At 42.2% G+C, this 27985-nt stretch overlaps 1 protein-coding gene across 1 annotated transcript in view; it reads right to left on the bottom strand.

Annotated features, from left to right (window-relative positions):
- The window catches only part of myom3 (myomesin 3), a 52552-nt gene that overhangs the window by 5133 nt on the left and 19434 nt on the right, over nucleotides 1–27985 (bottom strand). Inside the window, exons 11-32 of the mRNA XM_053433424.1 lie at nucleotides 26028–26169; nucleotides 24454–24653; nucleotides 22904–22957; nucleotides 21336–21463; nucleotides 19317–19500; nucleotides 18363–18537; nucleotides 18103–18224; nucleotides 16474–16661; nucleotides 13009–13135; nucleotides 10469–10650; nucleotides 10136–10250; nucleotides 9287–9443; nucleotides 8090–8196; nucleotides 7326–7370; nucleotides 6900–7036; nucleotides 4231–4375; nucleotides 2948–3007; nucleotides 2506–2573; nucleotides 2210–2320; nucleotides 1880–1967; nucleotides 1605–1643; nucleotides 1240–1345 (exon numbers count right to left, since the gene is read on the bottom strand). Coding sequence (XP_053289399.1) covers nucleotides 1240–1345; nucleotides 1605–1643; nucleotides 1880–1967; nucleotides 2210–2320; nucleotides 2506–2573; nucleotides 2948–3007; nucleotides 4231–4375; nucleotides 6900–7036; nucleotides 7326–7370; nucleotides 8090–8196; nucleotides 9287–9443; nucleotides 10136–10250; nucleotides 10469–10650; nucleotides 13009–13135; nucleotides 16474–16661; nucleotides 18103–18224; nucleotides 18363–18537; nucleotides 19317–19500; nucleotides 21336–21463; nucleotides 22904–22957; nucleotides 24454–24653; nucleotides 26028–26169 — 2680 coding nt within the window. The remainder of the gene's footprint in view (nucleotides 1–1239; nucleotides 1346–1604; nucleotides 1644–1879; nucleotides 1968–2209; nucleotides 2321–2505; nucleotides 2574–2947; nucleotides 3008–4230; nucleotides 4376–6899; nucleotides 7037–7325; nucleotides 7371–8089; nucleotides 8197–9286; nucleotides 9444–10135; nucleotides 10251–10468; nucleotides 10651–13008; nucleotides 13136–16473; nucleotides 16662–18102; nucleotides 18225–18362; nucleotides 18538–19316; nucleotides 19501–21335; nucleotides 21464–22903; nucleotides 22958–24453; nucleotides 24654–26027; nucleotides 26170–27985) is intronic.

Below are 27985 nucleotides of genomic sequence, written 5' to 3'. Positions count from 1 at the left end.
CCCAAAGCGAGAGCTGTGTTCGGGTCCTCGGCAGCCAGTCAGTTTCGTTCTCAGTGGGTGCTGGTCTCCGCCAGGGCTGCGCCTTGTCACCAATCCTGTTTGTGATATACATGGACAGGATATCGAGGCGTAGTCGTGGTGGGGAGGGGTTGCAGTTCGGTGGTCTGAGGATCTCGTCACTGCTTTTTGCGGATGATGTGGTCCTCATTGGATCATCGGCTTGTGACCTTCAGCACTCACTGGATCGGCTGGCGGCCGAGTGTGAAGCGGCTGGGATGAGGATCAGCACCGCTAAATCTGAGGCCATGACTCTTAGCAGGAAACCGATGGATTGCTTACTCCGGGTAGGAAATGAGTCCTTAGCCCAAGTGAAGGAGTTCAAGTACCTCGGGGTCTTGTTCGCGAGTGAGGGTACTATGGAGCGTGAGATTGGCCGGAGAATCGGAGCAGCGGGGGCGGTATTGCGTTCGCTTTACCGCACCGTTGTAACGAAAAGAGAGCTGAGCCGCAAGGCAAAGCTCTCGATCTACCGGTCGATCTTCGTTCCTATCCTCACCTATGGTCATGAGGGCTGGGTGATGACCGAAAGGACGAGATCGCGGGTACAAGCGGCCGAGATGAGTTTTCTCAGAAGGGTGGCTGGCGTCTCCCTTAGGGATAGGGTGAGAAGCTCAGTCATCCGTGAGGGACTCGGATTAGAGCCGCTGCTCCTTTACTTAGAAAGGAGTCAGCTGAGGTGGTTCGGGCATCTGGTAAGGATGCCCACTGGGCGCCTCCCTTGGGAGGTGTTTCAGGCACGTCCAGTGGGGAGGAGACCTCGGGGAAGACCCAGGACTAGGTGGAGAGATTATATCTCAACACTGGCCTGGGAACGCCTCGGGATCCCCCCGTCAGAGCTGGTCAATGTGGCCCGGGAAAGGGAAGTCTGGGGCCCCCTGCTTGAGCTGCTCCCCCCGCGACCCGACCCCGGATAAGCGGATGACGATGAGATGATGAGAGATGAGATGAGATGAGTTGATTATCATTGTCTGTGTCCTCTTCAGTGTTCTCTTGTACCGCTGTTGGGTTTTGTGTGTGGCTACGTTCATGCTGTGCACATGCACACTAGCTGCAGCTGTGGTGGTGCGACCACGCTGACTGCACATTTGGGGCTTTAAACTACTTTCCAAATGAGGTCTCTTGCAGAACTTAAACCAAGTTTCATTCGTCATGAGGTCAGATTGATGCATGTGGACTCACTTGAAGTTCCAGCTGGTCTTCAGGTGGCTTATGTAGTATTTGAGGGAGCAGTAGAGCTTGAAACCTGCAGCGGTGCTCTGAACGCTCAGTGGGCCGGCTGATAGCGCTGCAGAGACACACAGGGAAGCCATTTTTATTAGAGTTCACACATTTTAGTTTCTCTGGCAGGATAAAAAACTGTCTGGGCAGGTCAACCTCTTTATACAGTCGATGAGGGTCAACACATATTAATATAAAATATTGTCTGAAACAACATAAGTCCTTATAATAACGCTGCTAACCGTTTTTTATCCTCATCCCAAGACACACACACCTAGTGTAAAATATAACACAAAGGTTGTTCATTAAAGACGTGAATAACTCACCACACTGTTTACTCAGCTGCTGCAGGAGCTGGTCATACTCTGTAAATAAAAAGAACAATCAAGTGTCCGTTCAGTGTTTTTTTATTTACGGCTGCAAATACCGAACCAAGGAGTGGAGGTGGAAGATGGAAGCTGAGAACAGATAATGAGACAAGATGACAACAAATTCAAGCATATGAATTATCTCGTTTCTATGGATGATGGATGATTTGTGTAAACTGAAATGGCCACAAGGACAAATGTATTTAGTGGACACTCGTCTGACGAGGTCTCACCGTGGTCCAGTAACTCCAAGGTGCTGACATCCTCTCCTCTCTTATCTGACACTGCAGCTCTGTACGAGCCGGCCACCTCCTTTGTCACCTAATGAAATGAATGAATCAAATCCACCTTTTATTTACAAGTTAGAATAGATGTCAAGGTGGATCTGGGACCTTTCCAGACCTAATCCTCTGACCATCATCTGCCTGTCAGAGCGCTCAGCTTGTGTTTCCCTCTCTCTACACCAGCCATCATTTATGATTCACATTTGTCTGAGGCCTTCACGCCGCTCCACACATTAACCAACTGGATACAGATCATATATCAGGTTTGTTTCTGGCTACCTGTGGGATGGTGAGTGTGCTGACTCCTGACGACTGGTCGTACGACTGCTGCTTCACCTCCACGCCGCCTTTAAACCACCTGAGAGACGTGTCCTTGTTTGTGTTGGTCACCTGTGTAAAGAGACACGCACCAAATCTGTTCTATTCTCTCAGAAAGTCACATGAGACCCAAACAAAAAGTCATTTTATAGCCAAGTTTAGGCCTTTGTAAATAAAGTTGAAGATTTTCTATATTTGTTGTTAGGTTAATTCTACTATTCCCATTATCAAATTTATTCTATACGATGTGAAAGTACCTTGCACTTTATAATGAGTTCACAGTCCTCATTTATACTCCATGACAGGAATTCCTGGAAATATGGTCCTTAGAAAACAGAGCAAATTATTAATACATACAATATAAATCTGTAGTGAACCACAGTAACAGAGACCGTAAGGTAGTTATTCAGTGTGATAAAAACATGAAAGGGACAGAAGTCAGATTTAAACCAACAATGAATGGTCGAAAACACTTAAATATCTTATCATCTGGAAAATAAGAGAAATTAAATTGTTATTTATACGAGTCTCAAAAGAGTTGTTCAGGAGCAAAGGAAGTTTCCTCTCCTGTCATTAAATGTAGAAATCAGGAAAAACACTCACTACAGGATGAACCAGTACACTGAGTCTGACTGGGATTTGAGTTGTGCAGCTCCCGAGGCTCTGATTGTATTTATTACAGGTTAATGATTTTCTCACCGGACTTTCTCTGGTGGTCACGTCGGTTTGCATCTGCCAACGCCAGCGTCTGACGGAACACTGACAAAGATACAAAGACTTATATCAGATATTATAAAAATCAGACTGAGAGAAAAATAGACAGAAGACACAATCACAATGGAGGAAATGATGACAACCTGTCGCTCCAACAGATTCTTAATGTCAAACACGTGATGACTGAACACAGTTTGCTGTTGTATGTATATTTGCTGTTATCGATATTTATCTTTACTTTCACAAAATAATTATTTTTTTATATAGATTCTAACCAAATGAGGAAATTCCTCTAAGAAACAAAGGATCAGAATAAGATCAGTGAAAGCAGTTCCAGTAAAATGAAATCAGGATAATTAAAGTCTGCTTCAAGACAAGATTTAAAACAGGATTCTTTGACCTGGATTTTATGTCCCTGCAAAACCAGTTAAGTTATTGTGGTGCAAATCATATCCTGTAATTTCTGCAGATGATGGTGTAATTAAGTAGAGTAAATGTTTGGCATTCAGATATAATGGGACCGTGAGAGGCTGATGACCTGAAAAACTGTTATTTGACCCAAAACACCATCACTGTTGTGAGAAAATAAAAAAAACACCCAGATCTTAATGTTCCTCTGAATTTGATTATTGATCTTGGGTGGAGGACACTGTTGCTCGGCCTTGAGGTTTGTTTGAAGGATCATAAACTGATGGGGTGGGGTGTGGGGGGGGGGGGGGGGGGGGGGGGGGACAGTGTGTTTTAGAAAAGGCTATTTGTTCTTTTTTCTGAAGTGTGTTTAAGAATAAGTTTCTTTTATTTATTTAACACCATTTGTAATATGTCGTCCTTCAACCCTACACTTTTCTCAATTGTGGGGAACAATAACATCTTATCTTTATTCAATTATCTATATAGTATATATACAACAATAATGGCTGGGTTTCAAAAGGGAAATACATAAAGAGTAGAAACCATTCATTAATCATTCATTTAAAATAAACCAGTGTTAATCTAGCTTGAGTGATGATTTTTAATATTTTATTAAATAGTATTTTCTGCAAAATAAACATGACATGTGCTGAGGAAATACTGAATTACTGACCTTTCTGACCTAAAGTGATCCCTTTGAAATAGACTATACAAATATGTGACGTTCATTAAGCTGCTAAATCCTTCAGAAAAACCGACTTTGTGTGACGTTCCCATTAACATTGATCTTCATTTATTATGGTACAAACTAAAAAACTAAGCTAAGAAGACCACTTGGCGGCGGGTGAGGGACCTACTCTCGTCCACGAACACCAAAGTGAACTGGTTCTTGGCGCGGCCGTCCCTCAGCTGAGCCGTGTACGAGCCCTCGTCCTCCTCCCGCAGCCGATCAAACAGTATCTCCACCAGACCTTTGGCCCTGTCCAAGTTGATCTGACGGTGCTGCGGGCGAGCAAACAAGCGTTGGCGCACGTACAGTACACATCAGCTCCATGCAGACAGATGGCACACAGACCAGTGCAGACAGGACACCCCCGTTTGCTGGAAGGGTTACTCATCCAGAGAGAATACAGACAGGAGCAGTATGGACCACTCTTATACATATTTTAAAAACACACACAAACAAACAAGCAAATACACAGAGGAAAGAAACAGCCTTTCAGCTCATTTTCATGGCTTTTTACGTTCATCATCAAGTTAAGTGTGTGCCGTGCATGTTGATGGGCCTCAGTGGCTGGCTGTGATTTGTGATGAATGGCAAGCCTGAGGGCCTTAATCAGCCAAATGGCTTTTGAATTTGCAAACCTCAGCCGTGATCATTTGGAAATAACGTGCAATCAGCGGTGTTTGGATGGAGCCGCGATACCGGCGAATAATGGCATCAAGTGGAAAGTGGAATGTGAGCAGCCGGATGTAAAGCAGCCTCCCGCCTCCTGTGAAACACACGAGCTAACACCGACAAACAAAGTGCAGCAGACCGAGTTGTGAAACCACCATAAATCTATGTGCGGCGCCGTGTTTGATTTTCTCTCTGTGGACACGTCGTGGTTCAATAACCGAGACGACAGGCGTGCTGATTATTTTTAGCGTGGTGTCATAACACACACATATTGCAGCGGAGGAGGTTTGTTCCCGTTCAGTTCATGTTCCTGGGTGATTACACAGTTCCTTTATTTTGGGTCGTCTCATTTCAAGCAGCGCTTTCAGATGCCAAGTGAACTCTCTGCGCCGTGTCTCCATATATTTAACTTTCCTTTGTGCTGCAGCGTCACAACATTTCTCCAGCGATGGTGCAAAGAATATTAAAGAAAATGCTTTTTTGTTTTTGTCCCTGTGGCTTCGACTGAGCTGCTTCGTCAAAGGAAAGGGATTTGGAGGTCATTTGTGAAATATGGGAAAGATGTGATGAAACCTACACGTTTGTTTATCATGAATATATGTTTACACAACACGATGCAGCTTTTTACCCTAAAATAGCAGCTTCAGAATGAGTTTGAAGGTTCACTGGAGAATGTTTCCTCTTTGGTTTCCTCTCCTCACCCTAAACGTCTGTTCTATGTAACTGTGGTGAGTGTGTAGCTCAGTTAAAACGACTCAGAAGACATTAAAAACGTGAGTTTATCTCCAATATTCAGCAGGACACTTTTAAAATATGATGAATTTTATACAGATTTTGTTGGATTTGTTACAGCAGCAGCTCTTCTGCTTCAGGAACTAGAGGATCATGGGTAATCTCCTTGTCAGAACTCCACTCAGAACATTGATTGTTTTTCCTCTACATGTCAATATCTACCTGTGGCTGCAGAGGGCGCTGTTGCTCAGTAAAAGTCACAGAGTGTTGCTTTAAATTATGCCTCACACGTCTACGTCTCTTTTGCATTTCAAAGAGCCATTTCATCCAGAGCCTCTATTAGGAGGAAATGTACTGTTGATTTATAAGTCTGAACAATGTTTGTTTGGGGAAAATTGTACAAATTGCATATTTATTCCTCCTCTGCTTTCCCCTAAACAGATGTTCTCCACCTTCACTCTCACACGATGCGAAATTAGCTCCGCTCCCGGATCCTTCTGCTGCCTCGCACACCTGCACCTTCATCTTGGTTGGCAGCCTCAATTTCCTGCCCTCCATGATGTTTGATAAAACATAATTGCTGTTTTGGATTCAGAGTGACTTGTCACAAAGACAGATGCATGCAGCTACACGCTAATGCACGTATATTGTAGAGTTTCATGACGTCTGTAATTCTCCTAATAAATCTGTTGTTGCAGAAATGGAAATGTACGCACATTTATTTCCATATTCTAAAAAGGGCAAAGTTATGAATCACAGGGGGTTCTGTAGAAGCCACATGGACAAATAACACAGGCAAATCAACAGAGCCTGAATAATCAGTGGTTTTTATCATGGACACTTGCCTGGTCGAGCTAAGTCCTTAAAATCAAGATATTTATTGTTACCTTCCAAGAGGAGGTTTTGATTTGTTTGTTTGTCCATTTCTTTCTGTTGCTTTGTAGGTTCAGAAAAACTACTGGAACCACTAACACAAAACCCGGTGTGGTTATCATTCAGGGAAGAATGCATTACCTTTTTGGTGATGATCTGGATTTAACTTCTTTACTGATTTGCTAGAGAATGATTCATGAATCTTGATGTTTAGGAAATCACGATCTAGTTTCATCAGGGGACTGTTGGGCCTGTGGTGGAGGTCTGTGCTCCACTGACTGCTTTTCTAGTTTCAGTAGAATTTCACAACAATGTTGAAGCCTTTTGCAAATCAATAAAGCGTTTCCTGTCGACAAATACCACATTTCCTGTTTGTCTATATGCTTTCACCCAAAAATACTTTGCAGAATGAAGCTTTTGTAGTATGAGTGAGGATCCAACTCTCGACTGTGACGGGGTGTGGGACACGCTGGACTCTGTGAGCCGCCGCTCCACAGGACAGCCTGTGGGACGGGCTCTTACCGGAGTGCTGGAGATTTCATGGTCATTGAAGATGAGACGGAGCTCGGCGGCGTCACTCAGACTCTCCGTCTGCAGCCAGAGTCGAACGGCCCCTTCCTCAGAAACCTCCACCTGCCAGCCCGACTTCAGACCTATCACTGCCAGAGGGAAAATCAAACACAGGGTATTAGAGGCTAAGCTGAATAAATTAGAAAATCATTAAATCAATGAAGAATACTTCACGACTCCTGACGAGTCCCAGTCCTGCTGTTTTGTTTGCTGTTGTGTTACATGAGTATTGTATTTCTAAATCAATACTGTAAATCGATGCACTGAGACCATTTGGAGGATGTCTAACGAATCGCCTGATAAAAAAAGACTCCGTTAGCAGCTGATAAAACCGTGAGACCTCTTCAACCACACATGAAGCATCTCTGTGGTACCTACGTGGGTTTCTGACCTGCCAGCTGAGTTCTTTGAGTCGATCAAGGTCTGTGAAAAAAAAGTACAACAGCAGCGGAAGGTTAATCACTCTGATTAAACTTTGATCACATATTGTAATACCCACGGTTAAAGTAGCAGCGAGTAGATCAGCGGCTCATGTAGCTCTGTTTGTAAAGCTGCTAAGCTGGAGAGTTGATTGAAAACGGGCCTCGCCGGAGGTCGGACGCGACCTTGAGGAAGTGACTGTGAGGGGGATGATTATTTGCTTGAGAGAAAAGCTTGATAACCCTTCAAATTAAAAGTCCTGAGTGTGACCCGATAGCGCCGAATGGTTGAGGCTCATAACACATGGGTGCAAATGGCTTTAGCAGAAGGTCACTGGTTTGACTTCTGGGTCTTTCACCTAGTTTCCAATCACTGCCACCCCACAGCAGAAAGTTCAACCCGGGTCTTTCTGTGTGGAGTTTGCATGTTGCCCCCGTGTTTGTTTGCTTCTACTCCGACTTCCTCCCGCAGTCCAAACACATGCACCTCAGATTCATTTGAGACTCTAAATTGCCTGAAGGTGTGACTGTGAACATGATTGGTTGTTTGTTTCTACATGTCAGCCCTGCATTAAGCTGTTGACCTGTCCAAAGTCAGCTCTGGTTGGCTCCTCCAATAGATGGATGGCAAACGTGTCCTGCTTCTCTAAAACAACAGATCTGAACTGTATTTCTTCATTTTGCTTGAGATAAAATAAGAAATTGAACAAAAGCGATTCTTACCCTCAGCAGTGAAGTCGTAGCTGGACGACAGGTCGGGGTTGTCGCTCGTCTCCACGGTGTACAGACCCAGATCCTCCTCACAGGGGTCGTTGAAGGTGAGGACTGACCTGACGGATGAAAAACATCTTTATCTTTGTGTTTATCCAACCTGCGGTAAAGGCTGCGGCGGCTGCTGCTTTGTGCCGCCAGCCGTCACACCTCACAGTGCTTCCTGTCCCAATAGCTTTGACCTAACACCTCACAGCCGACTGAACATGAAATTAGATTAATTTCTCTCCTACGTGCTGTAAATAAGATGTGAGAGGTGGCAGGGCAGCTTTTCCTCAAACTCGGAAACTGGATAATCCAAAGAGGCCGACATTCAGAGGGAATGCCAGTGAGAAATACTCCCAAAATTTTGAATTCCATGATTTCAAAACCCCTAATATTATCCCCTTGTAGTCGGATGTTGCGAATTTTGCCTCAAATCCCATTCCGGTCTTAATGCCGCCGAGGTGACGATTGTGCCTGATAGTGCAAATACTACACATACCTAGGAAGGTATTTGAAGCACTCTGCCGCCATCTAGTAGTCGAAGTGGAAAATACATACTAGCCCCTTGGGACTGTGCAGCAAAGTTATTTTGAGGTATTAAGCTGTATTTTAAATACTGTGATGATGGAACAGCAATGATTGTACAGAAACATATGTTGTTATTCAATTTCAATCAAAAGCAGCATCAATCTACATAGAAGAGGCTGTAAGATTTGTTAAATGAAGGTTATGCCCCATTATGCCCAATGTCGCTAATTTGCCATAATACTTTAATTTTATATCTACTGTAAATGCTATATTGAAATTAACAACCTCCACTTAATTAAGCATCTTTATGACAGCCAAAAACTAAAATAAATTTTTTTTTCTATAATTGGAAATTAATTCAGGCAGTAAGGGGTTAACATAGCCTCTTTTCAAAAGTTATTCTATAGAAGTGTAACAAGGTTTGTGTGATACTACGTGGGTCACTGCAGCTGCAAAACCAGGAGATGGCACTTTGAGTGTGAAAAGCACGAAGACGCTGTTGGAGAGAGGCTCCACAGAGACAGACACCAGACAAGCACCTCCCTCACAGCTTGAGTGAACCTTCCCCGTCCGCTGACCCTGTCACAGATCCACCTGATCACAGGAAAGAGAACGTGCAGCATGTGATCGACCTACTTGTTCTTGGTGGTTTCTGTTTGGGTTCTGTCGGGGTCGACAGGCTCCGTGTAGTTTCTGCTCCAGAGGACCTCGCTCTCCTCGTCCACCTCCTCGGCCTCGTAGCCCAAAAATATGAAACCATCATCGTCCACCCCAATCTCGATTTCTTTAGTGCCTGAGGAGGGAAAATGTGATCACAGCAAATATACAGAGGAAGAAAACCCCTGGATCAACTCCTTGCTCATTTTCTATGTCCTTTATATTTCATGTCCTTTATAAATGTTTTAATTTAAATGAACTTATCCTGATTATGCTCTCATCTTTATTTAAACTTAATTCCTTTTCTTGCTAATTGCAAACGCTGCAAATCTGGAAAGCCGCGTCTTCACGTTCATTTTTTTTTTTTAATGTATCTGAATAAAAAGTTAATCAATATTGCATGGATCTGTTGGATACATCTTGCACGTGCTCTGTGGTGTAAATGTAACATCTTTATTATTGATAACTGAATTGAACTGACATGAAAAGAGAAATCGAAAGGATTACTTCAGCATTTTAAGAAATCTTATTTTTTCTGCTCTCGATGAGATGAACAAAAAAGGATCGACACCTCCCTTGTGTCATATGAAGCTGGAGGCTTATGACAGAGTCAGGCTAGCAGTTTCCCAATGTTTCCAGTCTTTATGCTAAGCTAGGCTAATCATTTCCTGGGCTCAGCTTCATATTTAAGACATGAGAGTGATATCAATCTTTAGATTTTCTCATTATTTCATATTGTTTCTGCAGGTCCAGCAACTCCAACGTGCCTCGGAGGGGATTTATATTATTATCAAGATGCTTGTATATGTGTGAACCATGATAGCTGACCTGGTTTGGTCTGAGCTGTGACTGGCACAGAGGGCAGGGATGCGTGGCCCATCCCAGCCTCATTAACAGCAGATACACGGAAACGGAAGGTCTGCCCTGCCTGAAGATCCGACACCTGGGAACACATCAAACAAACAAATTTACTGCTCATGTGCAAAATTCCTTTGGATTATTCAAAACCTTATAACCTGAAGGGATGTAGCACTGCCGGCTTTTGCAAAATGAGTTTTCCATAACATAATAATATACTCCCACTTAAAACGGACATTTTTGGTTATTATAAATCAGGTAATACTCATCTTACACCAACTTTTTTTTTACAGTTCCACTCACCTTGAACTTTGTGTCAGTGATTGGTTCGTCATTTAAAGACGTCCACTCGTCTGATTGGTCCCCCTGACTGAATTCCAGTAAATAGCCAGTGACGGGGCCTCGTCCTTCGTACAGCGGCGCCTCCCACAGCAGCACCAGGGAGTCGTCTCTCACCTCCCTGACCTGCAGGTCGTACGGGCAACCTGAGGGAGAAGAGCAAGGGTCACGACCAAACCCCCCCGGTCAGTGTGTTTGCTCTGGAGATCAGAGGAACAAGGACCAGCAACACATTGATCCTGAATCCGAAACCGACCGAATACGACCTTTAGGTCACGTTGGGAAGTCGCAGCAAAAACAAAAGCAGGAAAGGCAGCTGAGTCCAAAGCAGTACAGTGACTTTGCTTTAATCTACCCCTCCTGACTCCATGCCGGCACATAGTAGTTAATTTGCTTAATGATTTTCAGTCACTTTTAAATTATTAATGGCACAGAGGAAAGCCCATTTGCCAAGATTAATGAGCTGTGCTTTAAAAGTGGCCTCTCTCCATTTTCAATATTAATGTCACAGGAGGCTGATACGAGCACGACTGGACCAAGTCTGAGGCAGAATCGGTGTGTGTCTGTGTGTGTGTGTGTGTGGTTGTATTTGTGATTCTGTGTTTGTATTAATTTATGATGCCTAAACTTTTATTGTGTCAGGTTGATATTCTAACTAAATTCTGCAGGTGAGAGAAGAGAAAGAAAAGGGCGAGGAGTCTCCTTCAGGTTTGATGTTGTGCTTCAACAACATTAAGACCAGAAATGTACATATATTACACATCCACATACCAATATCTAGTGTGATATAAATAAATTAAGTTATTTCCTTATATTCATTAGAATCTCCTCAGGTACATTCGACATTTCCAGAGTTAAACAAAGTCTTTCTGCTGGTCCAATACAACCCGAGCTCTCCACATCCCAAATGATGAAGTATCCACACTCTTCCAATATAGTGCAATAACCCTCCTGGCTTGAAAAGTCCAGAGTCCAGAAGTTTGTTTCGGAGCAAAGTCTTTCCTGAAGCATTGATCTTAATGAGCAGTCGTGAGTGGTGGGTTTTCTTGGCCCTGGATTTTGCCTCTACAGCTTCTTACCGATGCAGTTTAGATGAGACAGAACTTTATTAATCCCTAAGGAGTTTCTTGTGCCAGGAATCTGCTCCATAATCACAATATAACAAGGTATAAAAACAACAAAGTGAAACACTAAGAGAAGTAGAGAAATATCAAGTGTATGAGGAGTAAAAGAGAAACCAGTGCCTAAGTAGAAAATATGTAAAAGGTCCTGGATCTCGCACCCCTTTGACACAATTATCCCATTATCTATTATTGAATTCCACACCAGTCCAGTGACGCTGGTGGTAATGCTCCTTTATGACGGAGTTCTGATTGAAATTAGTTTACAGACTAGCGAGTTATGACTTCTGGATGAAATATTGAATATTACTTTTTGATGTCCAAATAAAATCAAAGATGGTTAATCTTTATGGGACTGATAAACAATAACATCTCACATGATCATGATAAATATTATTTTAATCCATATATTTGTGAAATCTTTAATAATAAAGCTACACTGACAGAATTACAAAATTTATATATTTCACCTCATGAAAAAAAAACTATTTCATTATTATTTGTTTTGCGCTAGATCGATGTAAATGCCACTGTGTTTAAAATTAGGTTAAATTATATTTCTTATGTTTAAAAACTTGGTTTTTTGTTTACCGCCTTTCAGAGCAGTTTCACTTGTGGACTCACTATTTGGTTGGACCACATTTCAACAACAGAACCACTTCCCACTAACCCCAGTAATACCAGAGCATAAATGTCCGATACTAACCACTTCTAATTCACCACCATTACTCGAGCTCCTGCATCATGCACTGGTCAGCTGACCACTGCCTCTACTCCTGCACTTAAATGGCACTTTATTCAAATAGCCAGTTTTTAATTCCGGCCCCTCTTATCGACCAGTCTTATTTCACGTGAAACCACCGTATGCACTTTTAACGGTGTCGTTTCAAATAAACATAAAATGGTGGTAATGGTAATGGCTCCTCCAGGGGCTGATGGATGGTCTGCAATCAATTACTCTCCCTTTACACGCCCGGGTCAATAAAGCTTTTGTTGTGTGAACTCGCAGCCTTTTTCCTCGTAGGTTGGTAATGACACAGGCTCCGAGTTAATCAGAAATTTGGAATTTACAAAGTTAATGACCTCCGACATTCAAAAACATGTTTTACATATTGATGCTTGGGTGTTTTCAGCTTCACGGTTCCTCTGTGCTCACTTTTAATCTCTAAACAAGAGGATGTGGGTGATCTTGGAAGCAAATTAATTCAATATGAAGATTAGTTCGTGACATCTTGTGACCAGTATGTAAAGTATATGTTTGCTCTGGATTATTTTTTATGAATAGTTGTTTCATAAGTTATTTTCTAATTCTAAATTTCTTATTATATTGTAAAAGACTTGTGGGGGGGATCGACAAATAAATATCAGACCTTTCTGACTGACCTGGCTCTGGCATTGTCCACTTCTCACACAGGAAAGCCTCACTGGCCTCGGAGGGCTTCCCAACACCGGCCCTGTTGGCTGCAAACACACGGAACTGGTACAAGTGCCCACTGGTCAGGTTACACACCTATGGAAACAAAGCAGGGACAAAACGTTAATGACAGGACAACGTGAAGCTGAAGACAAATGGGGTTTCAATGTTCAAATTATATATCTGATCATTTTAAAATATCAATTTGCCATTAAATAGTTTGATGAAATGGAAAAATATCAGGTATACAGCTCTATTCAGTTTTTTTGTGTGTTATTGTGTTAGTGGATGTTTGTCACTGCATGTCCCCATCTTGGTTTTCGGTCTTCTTTTAATTAGTTTAATTTCAAAGTGAATTTAATTAGGTTTGCTCAAAACAGAATCCTCAATGACGAGGCTATTTAATTAATGGACTGTATTTACATAGCTTTCCAGTGCACCACTCAAAGCACAAGCCACATTCACACACACACATTCATACAGAGATGCTGTATGCTGCACTTCATACACGACCAGCACAGTCATCAGGGGCAATTTGGAGTTCAGCATCTTAGACAAGGACACTTCTGCAGATGCACTGACGGAGCAGGGATTGAACCAACAACCTCTCCAGTCTAATACAGAACAGGTTTCACTGTAAAATCCGGACTGGAATTGGTTTCCTTTCTTTACTCTACACTTTTTGAAGTACTGTTTGATAATACACAGAATGTGCAGCATTCTGTATCTTGCTTATACCATAATATTCCTTTTGTGTGAATCCAAACGACTCAGGTCAGACCGTCGCTGCTGCCGAGTGGAACGAGGATCCTCTGTCACATCACACAGGAGCAGAAGCTGCCGGTACAGTCACACTCCAGACTCCAGCAGGCATTTCATGTGGGATTAGCTCTGCTGCTTCTGCTGCCTCAGCGTTTTCCTGCCGAGGCCCTGAGACACTTTTGCTTTGGGAAGAGAGGAGGACTCAGCCTCATTGATCTGTTCATTGATCTTCCTATTCACAGCCACTTAGACTTTAAGGCCCTTATCTCGCCCGTGAACAGTTGTGAACTTCTGCTAACGCTCCCAGCGGCTAATTGACACAAGCAGAGGGAGCTTATTTCAGAGCAATATCAATCGCTATCTAAAAACCAATTTCCCCCATAAACCACCCTCATCATTATCTACAGCTGCTTCTCCAACTAGATTCAGGTAGAAGCACAACCCTGTTATCAGATTAATGTACAGACCAGACGAGACAGAGGTTGTCAGGGCCTAAGAAGTGGAACGAAGTACAGCTTTCATCCACTAGATGGCGAACAGGCTGCATTTGATGAATATGACCCACTCATCATGTGGTTGTCGACCTCTGAGCTCAGTGTGAAGCATCCGCCTCTTAGGTTCAGGGTCACGATCAGGGAGACACAGTATTCACTATCATCCCAACACAATCATCCTCAAGCACCATTTATATAAACTTTCACATTGCATTAAAGTAACTTAGCGCATTAATGATAATAATAATAATAAATTATATTTATACAGCAGCTTTGATACACAAAATGCAGCTCAAAGTGTTTTACAAAAAATAACATTAAAGTAAAAACTAATAATTGCGTACAGCTGTAAGCTCCTTGTACATTTAAGAGGAAAAGAATGTTATTTCTCCTCCAGTATATTTATCTAACAGCTTTAGTTGATTAATTTAATTCCCCTTTCAATAAAACATGTGATAATCTTCTAAAAGAAGATTTAACATGTTGTTTTTCCAAATTTTTCTTTCTTGTGCCCCCGACTAATGAGCCTGTAGTTGGGATTACTTGTCGTGTTTTCAGATCTATGAGTTAAAGAACTGTTTGAGGCTCAAAGAGGCAGAAGCCTTACATTTTTCTCCAAAAGGCAAGATCAAATGAAAAGTTCTAAAATGAAATCAAAGTTTTTTCTTCTTTCCTCCCACTGTGTGGCCCATTGAAAGGGAGGCAGACAACATTAAGCAACTATAAGAACAAATTCAGTATTAAGAATCCAGTGAACGGATATATAGAGTGAGTCAATGCATTTCAAAGCTACTCAAAATAAAGGAGCTTTACTTGTAAAAGATGGTGTCAGGTTTACAGTATTTTCATGGTACTTTTACTTCAGGGTCTGGTTCCTTTGGTTGTTCATGTTGCTCATTTAGTCCAAGAGGGGGAGCTGCATGTCCTCAGTGGAATGGTTTCTTCCATCGAAGGTGTTTCCAGTCATCTTCACCTCTAACTTTGATTCACAGCGACACTGTCTTTTTCTGTCTAATTGGCTTCCTCTTTGTTTTGAACTGCTAAAAATAACCACGAGTTGGCACAGTGTCTAATTACAGAGGACCTATAATCTGCCTAAGTCAGGTTATAGATTCAACTTTCCTCCAGGTCTCCATGGACACAGCGTGTTGCCTAGTGACACAGCCAATGTGCATGGGGAAGCTTTGGCCATATGTTAAATTCAGCTGCTTAATATAGGAGAAAACTGTTATTAGTGTAATTAGATTAAAAATAATTAACGTATGGGAAATGATGTGTAGAGCAGCCTTGGTTGATCTTAGGAATCTATATTAACTCTCCACCTTTGCATCAGAAGCTGAAAACTACTTCCTGTTAACTGTGAATAAGGAATTCATGTTTTATTACTAATTGAATACTTTTAATCGGACAGCAAGATACTGCAGCCAAAGCCACAGTTTGTATTTTACGATTACTTCAATTTCAAATGACCCTAAAAGAAGATTAGAGATAAAATATTTGGGGAGCACAACATAGGTGTATTGGTGCAGTATAGGTCTCCTCCATGTTAACAGATGGGACACTGTCTTAACTTGTCATGGATTGCTGAGTTGTAATTTTATATAGATTTCATCACACTGATGTTTTGTCAAATGCAGATTTTTTTTCAGTTAAGTTTGGTATTAATTAGTTATTTGATGCTATAAATCAAGTCTCAACATCATTATGGACAGCTGGGACTGAGTGGTGTTTGGTCAAGAGTTTGTATTGAAGGGACCTGTCTACTGCGGCTCAATCCCCCCCCCCCCCTTCCCCCATCACTACAGAACAGACTCTAATGGATCTAAATGGCTTTGTCCATACCCAACCTATTTTAGCTCGATTTCTGGATCCTGGGAGGAAGTGGAGACAGGTCGTCCATGTGTGTGTGTACAGTTTCTGTCTAAATCCATGAATGTCTGAAACCAAATTCTGTGCAATCAATGTCAAGATACTTGAGTGAAAGCCAACAAATGTAGACCTGATGGTGGCAGTAGGAGTAAAGCTGTGGGCTCAAATCATTAGGGTTCATTCTCTGGGGACCATGAATCTCTGTCCACACTTTTCCTGGTAATCCAACCGGTAATTCAGTCTGGACAAAGCATGGATGATTAAAAAACAAGATGCACCATATCGGTAACAACTTGGAGCTTTACTGACCTCTAACTTCCTCTCTTTGACGGGCTGGACGTTGACCTCTCTCCACGTTTCCGTGCCCTGTTCCCTCTGGTCCAGGTAATAGCCACGTACGCCATCTCCCCCGTTACGGGCGGGGGCCCTCCAACCCAGCACCATCTCCGATCCAGTGCACAGCAGCAGGGCGATGGCAGAGGGAGCGGAGGGAACATCTGGAACAAGCAGCGGGATTCACAAAAAGAGAGAAACGAGTGTCTTAGCAGGAACATGTTCTTGTTAAATAGACTGAGAAATGGCACTGACTCCCTGACAACTTCTGTCTTCACTCGGAGATTCACAACTCTCTTTGCCAAGTAATTATTCAACTTGTATTCTGTTTGAGGAAAATGTGTTCCACACAAAGAGTAACGGCAGAAAGGATGTGAGAATATTCTGACAGTGAGCGGCAACCAGAGTAAATCATCATCGTACTGTACTGCAGGCTACAGAGAACACGTACAGCTCAGTAGCTCCTCAAGAGGTCGATCACCACCACAAAGCTTCAAACCATAGACTGTATATAAAGATGGACGACACGTATCCACTTCCTCCCTTTAAATAATAAATCATATTAATAAAGATAAGATATCCTGGATATCATCTGGAGTTAGAGTCTGACTCGCTCGACCAATCACAAGTCAGTCTCAGCTGTCAATCATGACCTCATTAAAACCTAATTAAACCTAATTAAAACCAAACTCACCGAAAAAGTTAGCACTTAAAAAATGCACCACTGTGATAACAACTAACTAAAATTACAGAACTTATCTTTTGTTTTGATGTGTTTATTGACTTTTTAGTTTGGTTCTTGTCCCATCCACTAACATGGAGGAGGTGGGGTTTATAAACTGTTGCTAATACAATGTCAGCCACTAGATGGCGATCAAGACACCTCGCCTTCACTTTTGAGGAGCAGCGATGTCGTCCATCTTCATTTACCGTCTGGGCTTTAAACCAACTACGAAAGATTCAAATTGAAGGGACCATTACTTTTTGGCGTGGATCCGGACGAACATGTGGATACAGGAAATTGTTTTTAATAACTTACTGTGCAAGATAAGGAATCTGTCATTAATTTCCGAATGAATAATTCATGATTCTTGATAAAAAAAAAATTGCAATCTGGTGTGAATCCGACTGTATCAGTTAGAGTTAAATGTGCTGTGTATAAATGATATTCTACAAATGCTTTTTTATTTCCTGTTGAGCTCTGAAAAACATGGAGGACTCACTGTGATGCTTTTGAGTGTTTTATTATGCTTTTCATAATTTGGAGGGCACACATGCTCTCGAGGTTTTGAGAGAACATATTTGTGTACTTAACAAATCAGTCAAAACCAACAGTTCAGCCTTTGAATGTAATTAAAACGAGTCGGTGTCACAGGGGTCCATGAAACAATTTTTTGCTGCGTTTGTTTTATTTGAAATCAATTGATTGATTCAATATTTAAACACATTTAAATGCTTTTTTTGCCTCAACTAGAAGAATCGTGTGCTGCTCATTTGGTAAAACCATCAAATGAATAGAGAGTCTTAGATGCTTGAATCGTGTCTGGACAGAAAATGAAATGTTGTGTCCACTGCTTTGTGTATTCGCTCGGCAGCTGCACGTACAAATGGCCGATTTGACGATGATGGGCTCAGACTCCTCTGAATAGCTGCTGTTCCCTGCTTGGCTCACAGACTTCACCCGAAACACATATTCTCCTCGAGTCTTCAGACCGTCGACGATAAACCTGAGGTGAGGGAGAATTGAGATGAATTTACAAGCAGACGCTGACCCCGATTGTTGAACTATTTAGATCAAAGAGACTCAGCGAAAAAAACGATTGATTCTTCCTGCAGCCGCGGCCCAAACATTCTGTCACAGCTACCTGGTTGTGGCGAGAGGCTTGTTGTTAACAGTCTTCCAGTCCTGTTTGCCAGTTTCACTGTAGTACAGGTAGTATCCCAGAATGCCGTGCTTCTCTTTGGGCTCCTGCCACTGGAGCAGCACAGAAGTGTCCGTGTCTCGGACGGCCATCACAGAGTGGGGGGGAGCTGGCACCGCTGATGGGAATCAGAAAAAAAAGTGATGTAGAATTAAAACTTTGAAATATGATCAAGAGAAGAGATGGTTTGATCAAATGAACCCAGTGATTCCATTAAACACTATTTTAAAGCTGATCAGCTCAGTGAGTCGGACAATGGAGAAAGTTATGATGTTACTTTTTCTATTATTAAATATCTGATACAAGCCTTAGAGATTTCTTTTGAGTTTTTGACCACTCAAAGTATTATAGATTGCTTTCATTGGTGCGTATTCACTCATAAAAGCACAAATAATTAGACTTAAACCAATTACTTTACGTTATTAAACTCATCTGAGACAATAAAAGACAGAGAAATACAGATAATCTGCAGTTTAAAGAAGTATTGGAATGTATTGGACTTGTTTGTTGAATGCTAAGGATACACTCTTAAGAGTTCTTCATATTGACTTTTACGACATAATATAAATAAAACAATTAATTTATCAGTTGAAAACACAATTTATTCTTTAATTCCGAAGTGCAGTTAGTTGAAGTTCTTATTGACAATTCACTGGGTGATATTTGGTTTCTTTTAGTATTTTTCATTTTTGCGTCTGTCGCGCGTTAGAACCGTCAACAAACCCATTTCCTACATCGGATTCTCCTAGGATTAAACTTGGGGACCAGGCAGAGAAAGTCCAGTGCTTGTCTGAAAGCAGCTTAAGTGTCCACATTGTCACGGCTCTAAACTGGGAACAGAAAAGGAAGAGCGACCTACACAACAGGTCAAGGAATAGGTGAGTACAGCTCTCTCACCTTGTGGCTTTCCCAGTGAGATGGGCTCACTGGGCTCCGAGGGGTCACTGACTCCATACTTGTTGATGGAGCGCACTCGGAAGCGGTACTGCTTCCCCTTGACCAGGGCGAACACTGGGAACCTGGGAGAGTTGACCACCATGTCCAGACTGGCCAGCTCCCAGCTGCTCTTCCCTGCCAGCGACTGATCCCAGCACAGCGTTAAAATGAAGTAGAAAGAAATATCCACACAAATAAGATTTCAAACTTCTACCTGCAAGGACACGTTCATTTCTCAGTATCCTTCAACGCACTTTAAAGACAGAGAAATACGCTTTAAAAAGCCCCATTAAATTTTTTTAGCACCACCTGCTCTTTACATAACTGGTTATTGACATGTTCTTAAATAAACCACTTAACGTGGAGACAAGGACAGAAAGAGGAATAGAGTTGGCAGTGTAGAGTGAAGGCAGGAATATGAAAAGATGCTCAGATACAGCGAGACGGAAAGTGTGCAGAAATAAACAGAAGAGATGTCGGGATAAAGCACAAAATGGAGATTCAGAATATTGTAGCCAACTCATCTTGACGCCTTATCTTCATCTTTGTCAATTAGTCTCTTTTAACTAATGATTTTAAGTACATAAAACACATTGTATAGCACTAATGTCGTCTGTATTATATTCTGTATATATTTGATGTCGTCTTCTGGGCCTCACCATTATGTTCTGCCTATTTGACGAGACAATAGCACGAAGCACGTCAGAGGGATGGGTGATTGCAAAGTGCTTGCTCAAGGGCGAAGGGGGTATTTGAATGTTCCTTTCATTATATTAGTGGGAGAGAAGCAGCAAACTTTAGTCATTTTCTGATGCCTTTGACGTATTTGACAGTTTTATTACCTCGGTAAGTTATAAAAGTCCAATAGAAATCTATTTCCTGTGGCAGTTTTTCCGATTATTGGATCTAGAGGCTGTTGGCCGTTGATATTGGAGAGACCGGGCTCTTTATTGTTATAAAGAATATAGGTCAGTCTGCGCACTTTGATAAGTTGGAAGTGAACTTTTGTTATTTTTGTCTTCAGTTTGAACTTTGTGTCTCGTCCTGGGGGCGAAAAAACAACCAATATTTTAAAGTTTGAACTGCAGTGTTGTTTTTTACAGATTGAAATACAGTTAGATAAGTCAAAACACTGTCGCCTCGTAGCGACAGGGTTCCCAGTTTGTTTGTGTGGGTTTTCTCTGGGTACTAAGGCTTCCTACTGGTCCCAACACATGCAGAGTGGGACTGGGTTGTCTCTGTATGCTGGTCCTGTGACACGCTGCAGCTGGGATTGGCTCCAAATCCCCCATGCGACCCTCAACAGATCAGTTCTTTAGATAATGGATGAATGGATGGAAGTCAAAACCTAGTTATAGAACTTATACTGTAGGTTTCATCAATTTAAACGACTAATCCTTCAAATCTCAGATCTGAGTATAATGTAAAGTCAACAGAGAGAGAGAGAGAGAGAGAGAGCTAATTCCTACAAGCAGGGATTTTAAACAAATTCCCAATTAAACTGCCACCAAAGTCATGTTCTTGTTTTTCTTAATATCCTTTAATCAGGTTATATTTTCACCCCTGTCCACTTGTTATTGGATCATTTTGAAGCAAGATTACAGCAAAACCACTTAATGGATTTCCATAAAATTGGTGGAAGGATGCAGGAAAAACACTTGTGAGATAGAAGGTTGTCCAACATTATCCTCATTTACCAGGGAATCATTTATAGATTTTGATGTTCCAAAAAAATCGGGCAATATTTAGGGAACTGATATCTGCAAGTGTGTGAAATTTGGTGCAGCTTGCTTGAAGTTGAGGGGAGAGTTAGGTTGAGGGGGCTTTGGGATAACTGTTGACAAAAATCTTCAGAGTTACATCGATAAGAACATTTGTGTTTTTGTGTGTGCTTGTTCGTGTGTGTGTGTGTGTGTGTGTGTGTGTGTATGTGTGTGTGTGTGTGTGTGTGTGTGTGTGTGTGTGTGATAAGAGACTGACCTGCTCCACGTAGAAGTTGAGCGGCTCCCTGCCTCTGGGTTCAGGCTCGGTCCAGCTCAGGACCACGTAGGTGTCGGTCACCTCGGAGGCGTGGACATCTGTGGGAGGGAGAGGAGCTTTGACCTGACCTGAGGAGCAAAGAGAGGAGGGGGAGGAGGAGCAGGAGGAGGAGGAAGAAATTAAAGTTGCACAAGGTCAGCGGAAATGAAAGCAGAGTCGAGAAGTGCTTTCTGACATATTGCTTCTTCTGAAATCTTTGCATCAGGAATTTTCATGCTTTGTCTGCTGGATTCGAGCAAAGGACGGAGTCGGCGCGATTTAACTCACTGGCCCAAATTTCACCTCCGTTTCTAATACATAAGTGCACAGATAACAGAAAGTCAAAAAGGCCTGAGTCAGCACACTCGCAGTGATTCTCCATGTCAGTCGAGGACAATGGAAGCCTCGAGTTTCTCTGTCTTTTCCTCTGTTTGTTTCCCCATGAAGAGTTCAACAGAGCTGTGCTGAGGATCAGAGAGAAACTCCAGAGCAAAGAGAGCAGTGGAAATGACAGACACTGATCTGGTGCAGCCAGCGAGCCCCTGTGTGCTTCTCTGAGTGTGTGGACACTAGAGCGTTGAAGTGGTGAAGCATTTTATATTGTTGTGGATCTCCGCTCAAGCACAATGGATATGAAATAAGTCGGCGAGGTTTAAGTGCTGATATGCGACTGTGGAGGGGCGTTTGTGGATGTTCAGCCATATCAGTCACTTTAGAGTCCTTTTAATACAGAGCCCTCCTACACTCACAGAAACAGAGGAAACCACCTCGAGTTTTGTCCTGCACCATCTTGGATTTTTGAAACCAGAAGTAACCTTTTTTGGAGGAGCGGGGGGGTTGTAGCATTTTCTTAGATTGAATAATTACTGAGCAACATTTTTAATCATTGTCCAGAGAATTCCACAGTTTCATTTCATACACAGAAATACACATCTGTCTTAATGTAGGTCAAGGAAATGCAGATAATATATACCACTCACATTTATGCACATATATATAGATCTCGATTCCTAAGGCATCATTTAAAATGTGTGTGTGTACTGCAGTCAGAGTTAGATGGATGAAGATTGAGCTCACTGAATTATTGTGACTCTTGGTGTTTTGAAAAACCATTAAAGCTGCACTCGTCTGCATGCATCCTTTGTTTCCCCCTCCACACCTAAAAAACATGGATGCACCTCCTCCACTACATTTGTTTTTCCTGGTTGTCGTTCCAGACACTGATCCCTGCTCCTCCGTCTCTCACCACCTCAGGTCATTATGTGCATTTACCCAGAGAGCCACCAGGGACTGTTGGTTCTTTTCATTTTCCGTAAATGGAACAAATGCTCATCGCCTCGGCCGTACTATCACATCGGATCATTGTTAAATATAACATGAGGATGCATTAAGCCCCAGGGCCCGAGGCTTCCCACAGGCGAGGAGGCTGCACCCTGTGCGCCGGGGAAGTGTGGAAGGCTGTTTGAAACCGTGGGGCGAGAAATGTTCAAATGGCAAAATACACCAAAATGAAAATGCAGCATTCTCACCTTCCAGTTCATCTTTTGTAACGGTGATGGTCCTCCCTCTGGCCACTTTGACCGCTGACAAGAGAGAACGAGAGGGAGAGAGAGGGAGAGAGAGGGGGAGAGACACCTGGGTAATGAAGTTATATATGAGAACCCGTGACAACACTATTAGTGCAAATGTTAGAGGGGCCGCCAGTGGTGAGAGAGCCGGAGCTGGAGCGACACAAAGGATGTGAGAGGGGGAGCGACATGGAAGGATGGAGAGCGAGGCCGGAGGCAAGTCGACCTTCTGTCCGTCCTTCATCTGTGTTTAATGATCCACAGCAAGTGACCAGAGCCCATCTGTCCTCCCGGCTACACACACACACTCTCACACTGTGCCCACCCACACACACACACACACTCAAACACTTACTTAACGTCTCATTGGATTGTTCCCATCCCTCCAGCAAACTATGTATTTAAGAAAACATATCGCCTTAAAAAATAAGAGTCCATCGGTCCACGGCAGGAGGCCATTAGACGAGCTGCCGCAGTGCTAACAGCAAAGCCCAGACGGAATTAGAGAAAACGTCTGAATAAATAATGAGGAAACGCTAGGAATGCAGATGTAACTGCACACGAGGGTTCACTGCATGGTTGGAATCAGATGTTGAACTGCACAGTGTCCAGATCCTAACACAACTGAACACAGATGCAGGATTTTTGTGTTATGCAATACTCTCCTTCATCAAGAGGCCAAATGAGGGAATATCTTCTAAAGGGAAACTAGTGCTTCCTCCTGCAAAGTTTCAAAGCCTTGCAAATAAAAGTTCTGGAAATATAAAAACCCTACATGGTTTAAAGATGCATGATATACAGAGTAACCTGTAAGCAGTTGATGTGTCCTGTCAACATGTTTCCCTTCAAAATAAAAGACCTCAAGCCACGAGCCTCGAGCCGAGATGATGAGTTTCAAACTCCAAAACCAATATCGACTCAAGTGATGTCACTCATCACGACTTCCTCTGGAGCCAGAACAGGCTTAACGCTAAATGTTCACGAATATATTCTGATCCTCTTTAACACAGAGCTTTAATTAATTAATTAACTTATACAGACTAACACGGACATTTGTTAATTCATCTTTTCTGATGAGCTCCTGAAGAAATAATGATGAGTTATACAGACTGTAAGTGAACCTCGTGAAATCAGGTGAGTTTCTGATGATTTTAATTTACATTTAATTTTAGTTTATCGAGTTTTGTTGACTTTACATCTTTCACCATCTGGGTTTCCCTTGCTATGATGATGATGCAACATTTCCCAAAATATTTTTGGGACATTTATAATGTAGATGGGCTTTAATATGCATCGACACAACTACAACAAACAATAAAAAAACATCACTACAACAAAAATACACAACAGGCAAAAGCATACCAGAAAAGCAGCAAAAGAACAGGAAAAAAAAGGAATCAATTGAACATATATGCTAAAATTAATTGGTTAATTATAAATGTGAAGTCAAACAATGTCATGGACCTAGACGTTGTTAATATGTGGTATCTGGCTGTCAGTGTGTGTGTTACCCAGGCTCCTGGTGTGCTGCAGGGGGTCGGCAGTGAGGACGGGCTCTGTGGCCTTGGACGGACGTCCCGCTCCGGCCTTGTTGACGGCACGGACTCTGAACTGGTACCGACTTCCCTCCTTCAGCCCGAACACTGGGAAGTGACACACTTTCTGAATGTGCACGTTGCAGCGCACCCACTCGCCCTGACCGACTTCATACCTGAGTGAGAGAGAAAGAGATGAATCGATCCCGAGGAAGCCACATAGTGTGCGATAATAAAGAAAGACGACATCGAAATAAGTGGTAAACAAAGAACCAAATTCATGGTGTTTCAACCCCTAATGTGCAGCCAGCAGGGCGCAGCAATATGAAACCAATTGTAAGCAGATAATTGTGAGCAGATTATACAAACGCTGATAACAAACTGTTTCCTCTCGGAGCAAACAAAGACGGAAAAGTGCAGCTCGCCAACAATAAAGTGTTGCTAGGGAACTGGGAGGTCTCTTCCATTTCTCTTTCCTCGCCCTGCAACCAGTAACATTCAGGAGATGCATCCACTACACCAATTAAAGAGGACACATAGAGAGATGCTCACAACTACAAACACACACATCGCTTCCCTCAACACACACGTGCACAGGATGCGTGTGAGTGATTGGTGTTTGGGTGATAAGTGCAGCACCTGTTCTCCTGCGGGAGTCTTTGACTCTGCTGTTAACACAGTGTTTAGGGCTGATAATCACCATGTACACAATCCATCTCATGTGAACTCTGCCAAATGGATATTACAGCACCGCTGGTCGCCAACACCTCCATCTTTATCTGCCCTAATCCAATTTCCTCAGGAGCAGCACAAAGAGCAGGATTAAGCTTTTCGTCTTACTGTCCCGCTGTTGTTGACTCATCACACAGGAAATTGCTCAGCGTCCAATCTAAAATAAACCTTTCATATGGAGACTCGGTCAATGTGCTCTCACCGGGAGAGATCTAATGAAAATAACTAAACAATCTTTGATCGGAAGGTAATAATAATTAAAAAAAACAGATAAGCATGTGGGGATCATTTTTCAAAATGTTCTCAATGAATCTGTACTAAATAAATTAACTGCTTTATTCATTTAAAAACATTTTTAATGCCAAAGGATATTTAGTTTGTCTTCTGATATGAGAAAGTCTAAAAATGTGTATTCATTTTCATCATTATTCTTTAATTTCTCTGCAGAGCAAACCTCCACTCATGACTTCCCCAGATGTCTCAGAGGCTGTCATTGGTTACAGCTTAGTTCAGTTTATTAAAAGAGTGTGTTCGCAGTGATTGTTTGAAATCATGAGAAGTGGATTAACTGGGACATTGGAGACATATTTTAAATCCTCACGTCAATCGAAAAGAAAAGAAGAGAAATCCTCGAAAGGCTCAGAAAAATGGAAATTTGAACATTTACATTTGTGTAAACTTCATCTGCTGAAGACGAGTGTGAGACCCGATCAGATGCTGGTGAGCAGCTACTGAACAGAACTCGTGGAGTTTTGTCTCCAAAGTCAAGAATCAACTTTCAGCCTCAGTTGCTGCTTCGTCTCCAGAGTGATCCTCACCTCTCCACATAGTAACCGTCCACTGGGGATTCTCCGTCAGCACTGGGCGGCTGCCAGGTGAGGAAGACGTAGTCCCTGTTGACGTCAGATACCTGGACGGCCAGAGGAGAGGCAGGACCCCCCAGCACTGCAGCGGAAGCATCTGTGGACGGATGAGAGGGAAGATTCAAAATATCGCAACTCATGAAATCACAGTTAATAGAATACGATTATGGCCAGAGAATGAAAAGTGATGATTATTAGAGTTAAAGTTAACGGTTAAATCGACATTAATGTTTGTCAATATAGGCCAATAAGAAATCCTTTTTTACAGAATGAGAGATTCAGAATAAAAGAGCATTTTCCAATTTATATTTGGTTGTATTTGTGTTTTCTTTTTATTTACAGTTTTTTAATTAAAGTTATGGTTAAACGGTGAAATATAAAATAAGCCTCAATTACATGTCTTCGTCATGAGGGTTCCACATCTAAGGAATCTTATATTTATTGGTCGAGGACGAGACGAGACCGAGGGAGAAACAGGTCTGTCAGTCAATCTGCAAATATTTAACGTCTAAAAGTTGTATTTTCTGCAGAAATCACGTTTTTAAATGTGATAAACTCTTCTCTTTTGTAAATTTGATGAATTTGGGTTTTGGACAAATTGAGAAATTGGAAGATAAAACTCTTCAATTGTTATCATGGGAACATTTTGAACTCTCTGAACATCTCATATAAGATCGAGAGAAACCTGTATGTTGTGTTTTTGCAGATTTTGCATGCAGCTGTGTTGTGCAGTATGTACACCTCATCCACAAGAAGGATTCAGTTCACATTATCGCATGACTGAGGTGGTGTATGTGCACTGGTGCATGAGTAAGTACTGATATTATACAGACACACACACGCACACACACAGTGGTTCCTCACTGAGATGCCCAGACACATTTCTAATGTTTGGTGAGTCAAGTGGCTGCTGGTGTGGTATATAACTGCACGCTGCAAACAGAGTCTAAAGGCAGCTGCAGAGGAGCTTGACTGATGGAGCAATTTCCCGCGTATGAATCAGGAAATTAAAGTCGGACCAAAAATCTGATGAATACAAATCGCCTTTTGAGTGAAGGTTTGAGCCAAAGCCCGTTTTATCCAGATGCTCTCCTCATGAAAACAGGTTTATCTGTATGCAAAGGTTTCAAGGTCACTCCCCTGTGTGTTTGTCGGGTCGTTTTCAAACAGAATATCTCAGAATGAAGCATATCACTTAAAAGACACGTTGGCAGGCTGTTTAGAGAGGACGCTGAGTATCCGGGGAGCTTCTGATGTGAGCTGACAGATATTTACTGGCGTGACAAAGTGTCCGTGAGCAGGTTTATAAAGTAAAGCTCAGCGGCTCCTGAAGCAGCAGCTGAAGTGGTGATACGGTCCTGAAGCTGCAACCCGTAGACACATAACAGTCATGTGTGTATGTGATTCTCCATTAGGTGCTAACAGAGCATCAGCATCTCCTTTATTGGATCCATAGAAAAATCTAATCTCCGTCTGGCTGAAGCGCCCTCATCTCGAGAACTGTTCATCTTGTCACCTTCACACTTGGCACGTGAATCGTTAAGGGCCCAAGGAAGTGCAGCGTAAAATTTGGTGCGACTTATATATTATATATATTTGTAATTTTTCAATAAACAGGTGACCAGTGGCGGATGGGACTCAACAATGTAAATGACCTTTTCCATCAAGACGACCAAATGATTCTCTGGTTCGAGGTTCAGCGAACTTTGAATAAACAGATAAACATCTCTTTGTGCATCTGTGGGGATGAATCTTCAGGGATCAGAGTCCAGACGAGGACATCAGAGGACATTTAGACTAAAAACATGGTGTAAATTATGCAGTTTTTTTCTGTTGTTCTAAATTTGAAGAAGTGGTCCCCATTTACTTTCATTGCATTGGATTTGGTTGCGACGCTGTCTACCCCTGAATCT

Source organism: Pleuronectes platessa, chromosome 10, assembly GCF_947347685.1.
Source record: "Pleuronectes platessa chromosome 10, fPlePla1.1, whole genome shotgun sequence".
NCBI lineage: Eukaryota > Metazoa > Chordata > Actinopteri > Pleuronectiformes > Pleuronectidae > Pleuronectes > Pleuronectes platessa.
The sequence above is the reverse complement of the archived record's forward strand: the minus strand, read 5'-3'. Positions and strand labels throughout refer to the sequence as shown.